Source organism: Tetrao urogallus (genome assembly GCF_951394365.1).
Source record: "Tetrao urogallus genome assembly, chromosome: 5".
Taxonomy (NCBI): Eukaryota; Metazoa; Chordata; class Aves; order Galliformes; family Phasianidae; genus Tetrao; species Tetrao urogallus.
The window spans coordinates 45,799,103-45,814,805 of record NC_136818.1 but is presented as its reverse complement, the minus strand read 5'-3'; the positions used below and the strand labels follow the sequence as shown (position 1 = coordinate 45,814,805).

Below are 15,703 nucleotides of genomic sequence, written 5' to 3'. Positions count from 1 at the left end.
AAAGATTTTAAAATATGTAAGGGCCTTCGTTGTTCTCTGGACAACAGGCATTTTCTTGGAAGAATCAGTCGTGAGTTTAAATATAACTGTCCTGATGATGCATCATGTTTCAGTAGCCACAGGAACAAGCATGGCTTTGAAAATCTAGTGCTGAGTGTCCAGTATACTCGTGAATAATGATACTAACAGAAGGAGGCAAAGAAAATGCAGGACTGTTGGGGAAGTGCAAATAAAGCGTATGAGGATTTCACAATCGTGTGGAGCTTTTCACAGGAGAAATATCTGATTTCTGCAGGATCTGCTATCCCAGAGATGAAAGTAGCTTGCCAGATTTTTTTAACATTTCTCCTGAGAAGCAGCTGTTGCAGCACCATGTGGTTTGTAACACACCTTTTGTGGTAGTTTGTGGGAATTTGCACTAACCAGAATAGTGAGTTCCTAATAGACTGTTTAATTTTGACCTATTGCTTTTGTGGACTAGTCAACTTAGTTTTTACCAGTGGAGAATAGCCCACCATATCTGTTCTGATTTTTTAAAGGACAAAAAGCAAGGGTAGGACTGTTCTTAGGAAACTACATCTCTGTTCTTCATCATAATGTATTAATATGATATCTTGTTTTATATTGAAAAATTACACTGAAATATTTTTTTAATATTAACTACATCCCAAGGGTTGAAAAAAAAAAGGGTTGTTTCTCTGGATAATTTTTCCTGTTTCTTGTTAATGAATAAATGACCCCTACAGGTTGGTCCAGTAAAGATGAGCAATGCTTACTTCATGTGAAATCTGGGGAGAGCAAGCAAAAGTGCAGTGTGCATCTATTTGTACTTTGCGTTCCTCTGATTAGTCATATTTACCCTGTTATGCTGTTAGCATAAGCACTTTTCAAGGCTCCAGTTTTTACGTAATTTTTTCATGTAAGCAATTTCCCTTTGAAAAGGTAGGAAATCTGTTGCTAAGCCTGAAAGGCTGGTACAGAGTATGAGTGATGGAAGCCAGTTTGTATCACTGATGGCCCATTTCTTAATTCTTTTCTTAGCTCATTCTTGTCTTGTTAAAAGGATGGGTAATAAGATTGTTAGCATCTCTCCAAATACTTTATTTGCTGAAATTGGAGAGTTTTCAAAAATCATCCTTAATAAGAATTTCACAGAATCACAGAATTGTAGGGGTTGGAAGGGACCTCCAGAGATCATCGAGTCCAACCCCCCTGCCAAAGCAGGTTCCCTACATCAGGTCGCACAGGTAGGCATCCAGGCAGGTCTTGAACATCTCCAGAGAAGGAGACTCCACCACCTCCCTGGGCAGCCTGTTCCAGTGCTCCGTCACCCTCACTGTAAAGAAGTTCTTGCGCATGTTTGTGCGGAACTTCCTCTGCTGCAGTTTCCAGCCGTTTCCCCTTGTCCTGTCTCCACACACTGCTGGCAACAGTCTGGCCTCGCCATTCTGCCCCCCACACCTTAGATATTTATAGACCTGGATCAGGTCCCCTCTCAGTCTTCTTTTCTCAAGGCTGAACAGACCCAGTTCACTCAGCCTTTCCTCATAGGAGAGATGCTCCAGGCCCTTCACCATCTTTGTGGCCCTCCGCTGGACTCTTTCCAAGAGATCCCTGTCTTTTTTGTACTGGGGAGCCCAGAACTGGACGCAGTACTCCAGATGAGGCCTCACCAGGGCAGAGTAGAGGGGGAGGATTACCTCCCTCGACCTGCTGGACACGCTCTTTTTAATGCACCCCAGTAAGCCATTGGCCTTTTTGGCCACAAGGGCACACTGCTGGCTCATGGCCAACCTGTCATCCACCAGGACACCCAGGTCCCTTTCCGCAGAGCTCCCCTCCAGCAGGTCATCCCCCAGCCTGTACTGGTGCATGGAATTATTCCTCCCCAGATGCAAGACTCTACACTTGCTTTTGTTAAACCTCATCTGGTTTTTTTCTGCCCAGCTCTCCAGCCTATCCAGGTCTTGCTGAATGGCAACACAGCCTTCAGGCGTGTCAGCCAATCCTCCCAACTTCATATCATCAGCAAACTTGCTGAGGGTGGCCATTATCCCCTCATCAAGGTCATTGATGAAGATGTTGAACAAGACCGGACCCAGCACAGACCCCTGTGGAACACCGCTGGTTACAGGCCTCCAACCGGACTCTGCACCACCAACAACGACCCTCTGTGCTCTGCCAGTCAGCCAGTTCTCAACCCACCTCACTGTCCACTCATCTATTCCACACTTCCTCAGCTTTGTTGTAAGGATGTCGTGGGGGACAGTATCAAACGCCTTGCTGAAATCAAGGTAGACTACATCCACTGCTCTCCCCCTATCCACCCAGCCAGAAACAACATCATAGAAGGCTACCAGGTTGGTCAAGCACGACCTCATTTCCCACTGATTCAACTGCATGTAGTGTCTCATTTATTTCCTCCATTGTAATGTAGTTTACTCAGATGATTTGTGACTTCTATGTTTAGACAGTATATGTAATTTTTATTTCCAAGGGAGGCTGCCCTGAATTCTCTAACTTTCTGTTAATTTTTGTCCAGAAGTTCTGTGTTTCTCTTAGTTCCTCTTTCTTCTTTTGAAATCTTCTCCCTCACATTTTGAAAAGCAAAAGTGGGTCTTCAGACTGCTTTGCTGAGAGCACAGGTAAACTCTTGTGCATTCAAACTTCGCTGGGAGCTGTATGGGTGAGGACTGACTTTTGGGTTGGTTTCCTCCAGTTTTAAATAGATGGGAGGAAAGATGTAGAAGCACGTAGCCACATAACAGAATTATTTTTTGGTAAATCACATATTGTAGTGAAAGTGTCTTCATTGTTCCTTTCAAGAGATTCAAGATGAAGAAGATGCTGGTGGCTTTGCTTTAAAACACTGCTAGCAGCCCAGAATTTATCATTTCTGTACATTGCTCAGGCTATGTCAACAGTCTCATCCATTTAGCAGTAAAACTCTTCCTGTGTAGTTAAACACTCAACTGAAATTTAATGGGAGCTATTGCAATGGGTAGAGAGAATATTGTTTGCTGTCTGTTTTATGGCTATTAAAAAATAATAAGACTTGTCAATTCTCTGCTCTTTTAGTCCTCTTTTTGTTTGATAGGGAGGTTCCCTGGAGGGTCATAGAATCACAGAATGGTATCGTTTGGAAAGAATGTTAAATATCATCTAGTTCCAACCCCCACCTTTGGCAGGGCTGCCACACATCAGATTAGGCCCTGGGTGCCATCAACCTAGCCTTGAACACCCTCTGACTAAAGAATTTCTTCATCTAATCCAAATCTCCCCTCACCTTATTTAAAGCCATTCCACCTTGTCCTGTTGCTACTGAACCATGTAAGAAGTCAATCCCCCCTCCTGCCTACAAGCTCCCCTCAAGTACTGGAAGGCGGTAGCATGGTCTCCCCAGAGCTTTTGCTTCTTCATGCGTGCACCAGAATGGCCTCTTGAGTGTTGCTTGATGAACAGTTCAGCTTATGCTTGTTAATATCGCCATCTCGTGGCTGGATTACATCTGCAGCTTTTTGTTTGGATTTTTTTCTTCCCTTCTTTTCTTGGTCCTTATTGCTGTCTGCAAGGGTTAAGCAGTTATGGAGGTGACCTGGAGTGTGAAACACACAAATCCACAGCATATCTATGCCCCAGTGAGTTCACTTTGTAAAGAGGTTTTACAGCAAGATGGGAGACACTATCAAAGATGAAACATTGGATTTTGGAAAACCTTCTGTGACGTGTGTTGCTTTTGTGGAACAAGTACTATTGATGCAGATTTGAATGGGGAAGAAGGCTATGTATGGAGTATTTTTTTTTTTAACCTAAGAAAAAGCTTACAATCACATGGTTTTGTTGAATGTTTTTTATGAAGCTATTTGTGGTGGAGAAATTCGCAAAGATGCTGGCCAGATCCAGTCTCCTAATTATCCAGATGACTACAGACCTTCCAAAGAATGCATCTGGAAGATCACAGTTTCTGAGGGCTATCACATAGGGATCTCTTTCCAAGCATTTGAGGTGAGAAATGTTTTTGCAAGCACTTGAATAGGTATTGTTTCAGCTCTGTAGATCCTTTAAAATGAAAAAGGTGTAAATAATTACATTCAAAACAAACTAACTTTTCATCTCTCCTCACCAGAAGTTTGCTCAGAGATTTCAAAGCCAACTTTTAAATTTTCAATGAATTTAAAAATTAGGAAGAACTAGAATGCACAAAAAACTGTGAATGTTAAGTAAGGGACTCGTGAGTCCTTAAGATTTCACTCCGGTCAAATAAAATTGATGGTCGCAAGCCAAGCAAACAGCTCCGTGCTGGTGCTGCTGGTACTTCTGCAGATTTCAGCATGTTTGGGGCTGTCAAAATAGATATCACATTTTCAGATGGTAGATCATGAAAAGTTCAGAAAGTTTACTATTGGTTATAGGATGGCATTCACTCTTAGGTAGGTGCCCAGTGATATATTGTATAAGTCACAGACTGCTGATAGGACCTCAGTTTTTACATAAATCCTATCTAGCTAATTGATTCCTCTGGCTTATGCACACTTGCTGCACTTGTCCAGGAAAGGGCAGGTACCATTACTTTCCTGACAGCAAACCCAAGGCTATTTCTTGAACCTATGCTTACAGCTTCTCACAGAAGAGCAATTTATCATGGAAAAATCAGAGACTAAGTTTCATTGGAAAGTAGCCATGAAATAGAAATAAACTGAAATCTGAATGTGTTTGAATGTGATTTCCACTGCAGGAATGACAGCAGCTATGAAGCAAGAACTTAGTTGTGACCAGTTTCTTAGGATGCTCTTTTTGAAGCTGACTGCTGACCAAAGCATAACTAGGTAGCTAGCCTGGTTCAGAGCGCTCATGCCAACAACTTACAGGCCCACCCTTTCCCATTTGCAGATTGAGTGGCATGATACATGTTCTTATGACTACCTGGAGATCCGAGATGGCCTCACTGAAAACAGCCCACTGATTGGTCAGTTCTGTGGCTATGAGAAACCAGAAGATATTAAATCCAGTTCAAATAAGATATGGATGAAGTTTGCATCTGATGCAACCATCAGTAAAGCAGGCTTTGCAGCAAATTTCTTCAAAGGTATGTGATCTGGTACCTCTCAAGGTCAAACTTAGGAAATGCTTATCCAGTAACTTACTGACAAAGTGAAGTTACCATTGCATCTACTTCTAGTTAAAAGCGGTTAGACTTGTCTGCCAATATTAAGTCTATACGTGTTTTACTTTAAAACTGTAGAAGAGTTTGTTGCTGAGTCATGAACAGCACTGGTTAAGACAGAATCTACATTTATCTGCACCAGGGATACTGATATTTGCGAAGAAGGTATACTACTGTACAAAGAGTGTTATAAAAAAAACAAACAAACACACAACCAAAAACCTCTCTGTTTAAGTTCTATCCCCCAAAAGAAAACTTTTGGAGAGGAAGTGATTTGCAATCTAAGTAGAATTTCAGGGAAAATTCCAGAATGCTTTTGGAGACAAATGTGTTCATATACTGAAATCTTCTTCAGGAAGATATGAAGGCTTTTTTTTTTTAAGAGCTGGACCCAAGCCATGGTTCTTCACCAGCATCCTGGCTTGATAGAGGCAGGAGCCAAACATCTAACCTCTTGGGAAAATACATTACTGAGTTGCTTTGAGGTAGTCAAAGTTTCTTCTACTTCTTTACAACTGTCACTGAACCCAATAGATACAGCTCCAATATTTGGATTAGTCCTTTATTTCTACTTGTGCCCTGCATCAAAACTGATTACCAGATTGCTGGCAAATACTGTGAATTTTTTCATCCCGTTTCCTGGACAATTCTCACAGTACCTAGATTGCCTGTTACAAAATTCACAGTTCCACATGGATACAAAATGTAGCTGGTTCTTCCTCACATTGGCTTCTTTCAGGAGTTCAGGCTGATTGTGCCAGGAATGTCTTCCAGTGACTAGCACTACCATAAGAATGTTAGTGAAGTGTTCCAGTAAGGGCTGTACGTGGAATCAGGGGTCAGAGTGAGAAGAGTAAATCTGGCCACCTGTATATTAAATTGTCAGCTCAGGTTGTTAAGGTTGAGAACCTGACTGCAAAATCTGGGATAGAAACTAATGTGTTCCTGAAAATGAACAACTATTTCATGCACTCCCAACTATGTTGCTGCTCCCCGTTCAGCATGGTATGGCCTCCCACAGCTCCATGCATGTGGGCACCATAATGGGCTGGTTTCTGGTAGCTCACGTCACTCGAGCATGAGGAATCGAAACAAAGCAAACAAACCCAAAACCAATTGGCAAATGAGAATATAATAAAGCGAAGTCTTTACAAGGGACCTTGTAAAGGGGATTTGGCTGGTTGGGAAAGTGCGACTTGTTCTGGTTTCCTCTTGATAGAAATGGATGAATGTTCTCAGCCAGACAATGGTGGATGTGAGCAACACTGTGAGAACACGCTGGGCAGCTACAAATGCACCTGTGAGCCTGGTTATGAGTTGGCAGCTGATAAAAAGAGCTGTGAAGGTGGGTAATGTACAGATTGAGGCATCTACCTGTCAGGTTGGTACTGCAACTAACAGTGGAAATGAACAGGCTTAGAGACAATACTCCTTTCCTCTCCATGTTCATTTCTTTTTATCTGTTCCCCCGTCACATCCCTGTAAATTGTCAACATGTTCAATTGAAAAGTTTGGGTGAAAGATAGAAGGCATCCTTATTCTCTACTGTTGTGGCCAAGGATCCCTGTTCAGACCAGATTTTGCACTGGTGGTGGGAGGAATGTTGGAACCTGATAGTGGCCCAGAAGAATTTCAATCCAAGGCTTATTTTTTCTTAATAGGATATTTCTATTGTAGACTGATACCTGTGATTGCCTGTGCTGAGGAGTCAATTCTAATTTCCAGTTGTGGGGGGAAAAAGCACTTCTTCAACAGAAACTGTTTCTGTCAGTATTCTGTGTGGGCAAATAGCCTGCCCCACCCCAGACAGCTGTGCTCACTCTGGAGTGGAATGCAATGCTGTGTTGTCCCTCAGATGAAGTTCTGTCTCCCCTAAAACTAGTGAAGTGCTAAATGTAATAAGCAAATGGTCTGGGAAGTTTGGGTGAAAATCCAAATGCTTTGTGCACTTCTTGTTTGTTTTATTAGGTTCAACAAAATGCTTGGTTTTGTATAACTCTACTGCACCAAGTCTATAAAACACTTAAGTTAATAAACACACCTGTTGCACTTTTTTTTGCATTGAAGCTGTCCCCTGTGGATTTTGATGTTCTGGCAGGGTCTCATTATTCCAAAGAAATAACAAGAAAAAAATGTTTTGTTGCAAGTAGAATCTTGCACCAGAAGAGCAAACCAAGCTTGATTTCTCTAAGGCAAAACCATGTCCTCTTTCAGAAGAGTGGAGCTGAGATGTCCTGAATTTTTAAAGGAAACGAGGAAGTAAAGCCAAGTCCCTGGCTTTGCTTTGCATTTTCCATAGTGAAAGTGCTGTCTATATGTTAAATTTGAAATTATAAGGTTAATAAACTGAGTGTGGGTGAATTTACCAAGCTGACGTTTACAATTGTATTGTGCATATTAAGTCAACAGGACCGTAGTAACTCTAAGGCTGTAGAGTAGAATTGAGATCAATCTTTGGCAGTTTAAGCAGCTTCTGGGGTTTGTAGCCTGGCTGCATTTCAATGGTGATTTACAGCAGGTGAAGTTCTGTCTTCTCTGCAATTCCCAGCATTTTAAACCAGCCCTAGAGGCTGGAATTTGAAGTGTGCCATCAGCCAGAGTCTGATTCATTTCCCAGATTACAGGGTGACAAATTTCTGTATCTGAAGAGAACCCAGTAAAACTTGTGTTCATTTATTGCCTCTCCAGCTGCCTGTGGGGGCTTCATCACCAAGCTCAATGGGACCATTACTAGCCCTGGATGGCCAAAGGAATATCCTACTAACAAAAACTGCGTCTGGCAGGTGGTAGCTCCAGCCCAGTACCGGATCTCTCTGCAGTTTGAAGTGTTTGATCTAGAAGGCAATGATGTATGTAACCAGTCCCTGCATCTGTGTGATTATTGGCTAATTTGGAATTCTGTACCAAAATCCTTTGGGTACAAGGATGAGGAGACTATCTTGCTGGTGGAGCTTCTGGTTGTTTCCTCACCCTTGATATAATAAGCTAATGGCAATGACTGTTCATCTTCTCTATGGAGTGAAGGATTCAAGCTGTTCTGTTATAAATGGGCATCTTTCCTCTACTGGCTTTACGAAACTGTAGATGTTCTCCATCCCTAATAGGTGTCCCATCCTATGCTTCCCCAGGGCTGCCTTTGTAGGAAGATAATTGGAAATGAACATACAAGTAGAGTTCATCAAGGGTAAAGAAAATAGACAGGATAAGAGCCTGTTCTCTGCCCTACCAAAGACAGGATGGATTTTAAATGAAGCATTTCACTTCTTTCACTGTAAATGGCTCTTCCTTAATTCAGCTGGCTGCTGAAGACCCTTCAGTGCTGTCATGCACCTGATAAGGTGGGAGTCATTATTTTGGATAAAGTAAATGGAAATGCTGCTATTCTGACAAAAGCACAGATGCTGTAAGTTTAGAATAGCAAGGGAAGGAGATGAGTACATTCACAAGAGAGAATCTGAAGAAATTGGGAGCATACTGGCATTTCCTTTCCCTATCAGTCAAGTCTCTGTCCCCTCTCTGGAATGGTCTTCTCTAAATCCACTGCCTCCTCTCATGGCAGGTCTGTAAATATGACTTTGTTGAGGTTCGTAGTGGGCTGGCTACTGACTCCAAGCTGCATGGCAAATTCTGTGGCTCAGAGAAACCCGAAGTAATCACATCATATGGCAACAACATGAGACTGGAGTTCAAATCAGATAACACAGTATCTAAGAAAGGATTCAAAATCCACTTCTTCTCTGGTATGTAGCTGGTTCTCTGATTTAACCTCTCATTTTTGGTGAATTGTCTTTAATCTCCTCTAAATTAGGCAGAGTTTGACATAAATGCATCTAAAAAGAATGGTTGCTCTGTGTTGTCATCCTTCATCTTTTCTCAGTGCAATGTATGGTCCAGTTTCACAATTTGATATCAGCGAAGTGCATAGATTTCATCAGCGCCTCCAGTCCCTGCACAATGGAAAGCAATGGGGAACTTGGTCCTGGAACTTCTTTCTGTCCCTGGAGTCAAGAATAGCTTTTTTTCTCTGAAACTAGGAGAGTTAGAACATTTCTAAAAATTTTCTATATAGTGATCCTTCCCATCAGCACTGTACATACCAGTGGAAGTTCTGAATTCTTTGTATCTCTTGGTTTCTGAACCTTGTTAGCTTTGGAGGATAACTGTGCATTGTATGAAAGTGGGCATTTAGATCCATGCTCTGTTTTCAATGGAGGCTGAAGAGTATTAATATTTTCAAAGAGAACGATCAAGCAAAATGACCTTGTGTTAGACCGCTGCAGAGTGGAATCAGGGCTGAGGTGTGGTTTATTGAATTCAACAAGGAAGGAAAGGCAAAGTGGCATATGTTTTAGCTAGAACTGTGTTAGGGAGTGAGGAAACAGGTGAGCATAATGAGGTCCAGGGTGGTCAGAAGAAAAATTGGAAATAAGCTGCTTATAAATTAAATTGGACTGGAAACTGGGAGCAGAATTCAGAACATTGAGATTTAGGAATGTCTGTGAAGAGCAGTAGAGGCAGGTAAAATTCCGTGGTTGTGGTTTTTTTTTTTCTTCAGTTGGAGCAGTTTGTCACATGGACTCTATGTAGTGAGAGGACACTAAAAAAAAAGCCTTCCACTTTTCCTTCTGGATCCTTTCATTGCTTGTACTATGACCGTGAGGTTTTCTGGGTGGTGAATCTGAGGTGAATCTCATGGATTTTCTTATGAGAAAGGTGGGACAGAGGTGTCTTTTATTTTCCCTTTTCTCTGAACCCTGTATGGGTCACTTGTGCAGTAAGGGTGAAAGAGGCAGGCTGTCTGTGGCCTTAGCACGGTACTGAATACACAGGAGTAAATATTTAGGGCATATTTCAGCTTTCTTGGTCAAAGCAGTTTACAGACAGAGGCTTATCAGAGCATATATGAATTTGAAAATATAAGATCGTCAAGTAGATTTTTGCTTAGTCTAGTGAATTTGTGTGATTCTTTTCCTGGACCATATTTTAAAATAAGGTGTTGCTATAGATTTCTTTTTGACAAGGAGTCTTCAGCTGTTCAAAGCTTGCATTATATAATAAAGCACTTTTGTGGTGCATCTTATGGATTGAAAGACAACTGCAGAAAATGGTATCCGGACTAAAAGGGGATTGGACTAATCCAGCAACAGAAGCTGGAGGTGTGTGGTGGTATCTGCCAGTTTGGATATAGGATTCGCTGCTTGCGACTGCAGTAGTTTGTTTCTCACTGGCAACTCAGTGTTTGTTGCTCTTGCCCAGACAAGGATGAATGTTCCAAAGACAATGGTGGCTGCCAGCATGAATGTATCAACACCTTTGGGAGCTACGTATGCCAGTGCAGAAATGGCTTCAAGCTGCATGAAAATAACCATGACTGTAAAGAAGGTAAGCCCTCTGTTCCGTGCGTTCAGGAAAGATGAGCTCCCACAAACACTATCTGAACCAGAGTGCTTCCTGCCCTATATTGGAAGAGTTTGTACTTATCAGTCTGGGGCATTGAAAATGTCCCAGGTAGCTGAAGAACTATCTAGGAAAAGCAATAAGAGGTCTCAAGAACTCGGTTTTGGCTGGATCTATTTCCCAGTCTGGCCCTTTATATGTCTATGGGGATGGACAGGTTAGAGGCAAGAAATGAAAGAAGCAGTTATGGGATGTTACCACCAGACTGGTTGCTTCATTTAAGGCTTGGATTGGGTCAGAAGAGAGGGGCTGACCTGGTACAACACTTTGCTGATGCCAAAAATACTTTTTTTTGGTGCATGCCCACCCCTTAGTTGACACTGCTGAGGCCTTCCACTGAACAGCCTCTGTTACTTGCCTGATCGTTCTGTGATTCAATTTTTCCAGTCAGCAAAACAAAATAGCTCAAGGCTGAGATAGCACTGAAGTCGACATGGTGGTGGGGTTGGAACACATGCCACTGAGAGCAGGGCAGATGAGCTGGAGGAGCAGGAGAGTACATCTGACAGTGAGGAGACTGAGGTTAATGAGGTCCAGGAAGATAAGATAGTCTTTCACCAGCTGATCAGTTAATTCAGCCAGCTAGTCTGGCTGCATCTAGGAATGCCAAAAGTATAGGCCTTTTTAGGGACAAACCCACCAGAACTAAGTAGTAATCCTAAAAGACCTTATTCGTGACTGAAGCCTACCATGTTTTTGCCATAGCTAGGGTCTCAATGGGGGGAGAGAGGTTTGTAGGCTATTTCAGTGATGCAAATTAGTGTATGAGACTCTCCTTGATGCCTCTGTCGTACGGTCTCTCTCAAGCTGGTTGTGAGCATAAACTGAGCAGTGCAGAGGGAATGATGAGCAGTCCGAACTGGCCTGACAAGTACCCTAGCCGGAAAGAGTGCACCTGGAATATCTCTGCAACACCTGGCCACCGAGTGAAAGTAGTGAGTAACCAGCAAATGGGAGTGCCAGGGGAAAAGCATTCTCAGATTTATAAGCGTCCTTCTTAATTTTCCTTATTTTTATTTTTACTGTAGACTTTTAATGAGTTTGAGATTGAACAGCACCAAGAATGTGCCTATGATCACTTGGAAATGTATGATGGGCCCAACAGCAAGTCACCCATACTTGGCCGCTTCTGTGGCAGCAAGAAACCAGACCCTGTGGTAGCTTCTACCAACAAGATGTTCCTTAGGTTTTACTCTGACGCTTCCGTGCAAAGAAAAGGTTTTCAGGCAAAACATAGCACAGGTAAGCTGATTCCCTGCAAATATACCAGTATGATGAGATGCCATCAAATCTCACTGCGTTGTTTACCAGTCAAGATTTTAGATACACCTTTCTGCAGGTGACTTTACCCTGACATTTTTCTGTTTGGAAACTGTGCTAACCATCTCCCATTGTTGACAACATACCGTACATGCTAGCTGAGAAGCTTACTGATGTCAGATGTTCCTACTCACCTTCTGCTGTTTAAATAGGAGATGCTTGGTCAAGTGACAACCTCTTCTGTTCACCATCAGTTCTCAGAAAAAGAGTGGATACAACTTAGTCTAGCAAGGGATGCCTTTCAGATATAATGGCCCACCACAATGAGCTCATACTAGATTGGTTATGGTGGAAGCAAAGATGTGTTGTGAGCATACACAGCAGGATTATATTTGTAGCAACCCAGCGGTGGATGTGTTGTACCAACATTCTTTTCTGAAATCTTTGTCACTGTAGATGAAGCAGACCTTGAGCAGCACTACTTATTCCTTGTTAGCTGCAGAAAAACCACCAAAGTACTTGCACTGAACTATCTTAGGTGCAACGTGTGGGCAGATTATTTTGGAGTCCAGGTTTTTAATATGCTTCAGCTTACTGTTGGCAAGATATTTGGGGTCACAATTTCAGCTACAGGACAAGTTCAAAGAACACGTTAACAAAAGGCATTACGTTGCTGTTCTATAAAATATCTTTTCTTCTGGCCAACATTAACTGGTCACTTCTTTCTCTCCATGTTTTGCACCAAAAGAACCAGGCTTTTCTACACTATGTGGGTCACTGGATTCATGGATGACTGAAGAATTCATTCTTATGCTAGTTAGATGCAGTGGTTAGTAACCTTCGCTGCTGTTATATGTACTTCAAACTGAAGGTCGTCTTTTCCCACAGACAGCCCAAAAGTGGGATGGCAAATCTTTTGTGAGGTAGGGCCTTTGAGGAGACTGTGTTTTGTGCCCTTTTCTTCCTTCAGTGTGTGGTGGGCTCTTAAAGGCTGAAGTACAAACTAAGGAGCTGTATTCCCATGCTCAGTTTGGGGACAACAACTACCCAGGGCAAGCCAACTGTGACTGGGTGATTGTAGCAGAAGATGGTTATGGGGTGGAGCTGATATTCCAGACATTTGAGATCGAGGAGGAGGCTGACTGTGGATATGACTACATGGAGATCTACGACGGTTATGACAGCACCGCACCCCGCCTTGGACGCTTCTGTGGCTCTGGGGTAAGCCATGGTGGCAAGGATTTCACAGGGTTATCGGAGGTGGGAAAGAAGGGTGCTCTCATTTCATGTTTTTGGAGAGGAATATCTGTCACAAATTGGTGATGAGAATGTCTTGTGCATCTGAGTCTTGCTGCTTCCCCTCTTCCTACAGATCAGTCATTTTATCTACTATGCGAAGTTGGTCTAAAAAAGCAACTGACTTTCATAGCTGACTTTCTGTTTTCAGCCCTGGGCTTTATGCATCAACATGGGACTGCTGCAATGCTGTGCCCTAGCCCAGATGCAAAATCATTGTGTGAATATGAGAAACTGCTTCCAAAATCTGGTTTAATCCTTAGCTACTTCCTTCCTGAAGCCAAGTCACATTTCCAGACATGGTCAGGAGAGGATGAAGGGTGAAGCTGTTAGTTGACTCCAGGATGGTGTCTTGTTTCCTAAATTGTTATCTAAGTCCTGATTAGCAGATGTGACTCTGTTAGTATGAGCAGTAGTGGTACTTGAACAATGAAATAGAGAAAGTGCTTATTGGATTTAAAGAGAAACAGCCAGGTAGCATGTGTCAGGACAGTCTATGCAAACTGGGGAAATGGTCTGGAAAACAGACTGAGGTATAGCAGATTGGTGTGAAGAAGCTCAGAATAATGGGATAGTAATCACCTATCTGCATGCTGACAAATGGGGAATGATAGGGAAAGTTTCAGGGGAAACACAGAGGTTGTAGCAAGTCACAGCAGTGAGGGAAGCAACCAGAGCTTTGCTTGCATGATGCATGGGAGGGACTCGACTGCTGAACAAGGTTCAATTTGAGCTGTGTCATTTCCTAAAAAAATTAGCACAAATCAGAACGTACCCAGAGGACTGGAACAAGAATATCCAGGGAGTCCCGTGACCAATCAAAAACAACTGGAAGAACTGGAATTGTAGAGTGGACTGGTATCAGTCTTCAAATATGAAAGGCAAGCATGCAAAGAGCAAGAAGAATATGCTCAGAAAGTCAGGGCAGGTGGTACTGAGCACTGAGTATTCGTGTTTCCTAGCCTATTCATTGTGAGCTTAAACTCTGGCACCACAGCGTGGATGATTACTTAGCATGCGGACTTGACCACTGTGTTATGTTCTTTCCTTTTCTGCAGCCTCTGGAAGAAATCTACTCTGCAGGAGATTCCATCATGATTCGATTCCACACAGACGACACCATTAACAAGAAAGGGTTTCATGCCCAATACATAAGTACCAAATTTCAGGATGCATTGCATATGAGAAAGTAATCTGACTGCTCCTCGCAGATGTTCCTTACCTGAAGATCGAGATGTTTAGCTGTGATTTTTGACTTTTTTAAGCCTCTGTGCATCTGACCAAAAGCAGTGTACAGTATTTTCTGTAACTAAAACTAAATCCAGTCACAAGGGTTTGCCTCTGAAATTATTAGTGTGACTCTCTCTTGTTAACATACCTAGGACCAAAAATTGTCTTCTAATCATACCTGTCAGGGCATAAATGTTGTGTTTTGCATAGCTTCCCATAGGGCTGAATGAAAACTGAGCTTAAACTGAGGAAGGTCTTAGTCTATTGAATACCCTGTCTCTAGATTATATTTCCTAAGCATCCTGTACAAGCTGTCTGAATACATTTTCTAAAGCATATGATGTGGGTAGCCACCCAGTAGGGTTTTCTCAGAGGACATTGTGGACTGTCTATTCTCCTCTGCAGCCCAAGTTACTCAGTGCAATATGAGAACAACTACGCAGCTGGGACTCCAGATTCCATGACTCCTTCTGTCCCACCTATTTAGTGTCTTAGTTTTTGTGATTTGAGAAGTAGTTGGGAGCATGGGGACGATCTCCTTGGTTAGCTGACCACAGTGAACAAGCAGTGGTCAGTGCCTGTCTGCAGTAATTGTCCCACTGCACACTGAGTGGAAGTACTTTGACACAGTGGCCAAGGGAACGCTTGTGTCTGACAGGGATGTGTTTTGATAGGAGGCAGAGCATGAATGTGTAATGGTGGCAGAACTTCGCAGGTGGAACACTTACAGTCTGCTCCAGTTACACTGCCAGGCAAGGTAGCTCAGAGGGCTATAGCAGCAGTCCAGGCTTCATCTTTAACAAGAAGTCTCTCTTAACTCGACCCATGTTTGCTTTCTCAGTCATTTTATGCTTCTTCCTTTCCAAGTTTCCATTGCTCCTGAGTACCACATCTTTGTGAGCCTTTCATTTTCATAACTGTCTATGATGCTCTCCCCAGAACTCCCCACAGCTACCAAGCGGTGCTCTTACAGCATCAGCTAGCTGGAGCATCTCACAGAAGAACACATCGAGTCAGAGATGGTCAGAATACCTTAGCATATTGTTGTGGTTGTTCCTGAGACAAAGAACAGAAGCTGTGCTACAGGTCAGCTCTGGTGAGCTCTGGGAACCAGTCAAACAGATGCATGCCCCAGGCATAGGACAAGGAATGGGAAAGTTCTGCTGCTTTGCTTTGCTTCATTCTTTGCTGGCCCACGATGCAGTCTATTAGCTTCATAGCAGTTCTATAACCCTGCTGTGCATATGAGATGTTGACTTAAGCACCTTGAGCTACAAGGCTGAGACCTGCTCTGCG

The 15,703-nt window shown here is 42.7% G+C and overlaps 1 protein-coding gene across 1 annotated transcript in view; it reads left to right on the top strand.

Moving 5' to 3' along the window:
- The window catches only part of TLL2 (tolloid like 2), a gene marked incomplete at both ends in the record, with an annotated part of 84,330 nt that extends 69,960 nt beyond the window's left edge, over positions 1-14,370 (top strand). Inside the window, 10 exons of the mRNA XM_079536327.1 lie at positions 3,860-4,005; positions 4,891-5,086; positions 6,384-6,509; positions 7,853-8,013; positions 8,724-8,904; positions 10,421-10,546; positions 11,429-11,556; positions 11,650-11,863; positions 12,852-13,102; positions 14,236-14,370. Of these exons, the coding sequence (XP_079392453.1) occupies positions 3,860-4,005; positions 4,891-5,086; positions 6,384-6,509; positions 7,853-8,013; positions 8,724-8,904; positions 10,421-10,546; positions 11,429-11,556; positions 11,650-11,863; positions 12,852-13,102; positions 14,236-14,370 (1,664 nt within the window). The remainder of the gene's footprint in view (positions 1-3,859; positions 4,006-4,890; positions 5,087-6,383; positions 6,510-7,852; positions 8,014-8,723; positions 8,905-10,420; positions 10,547-11,428; positions 11,557-11,649; positions 11,864-12,851; positions 13,103-14,235) is intronic.
- Between the last annotated feature and the right edge of the window lie 1,333 nt (positions 14,371-15,703).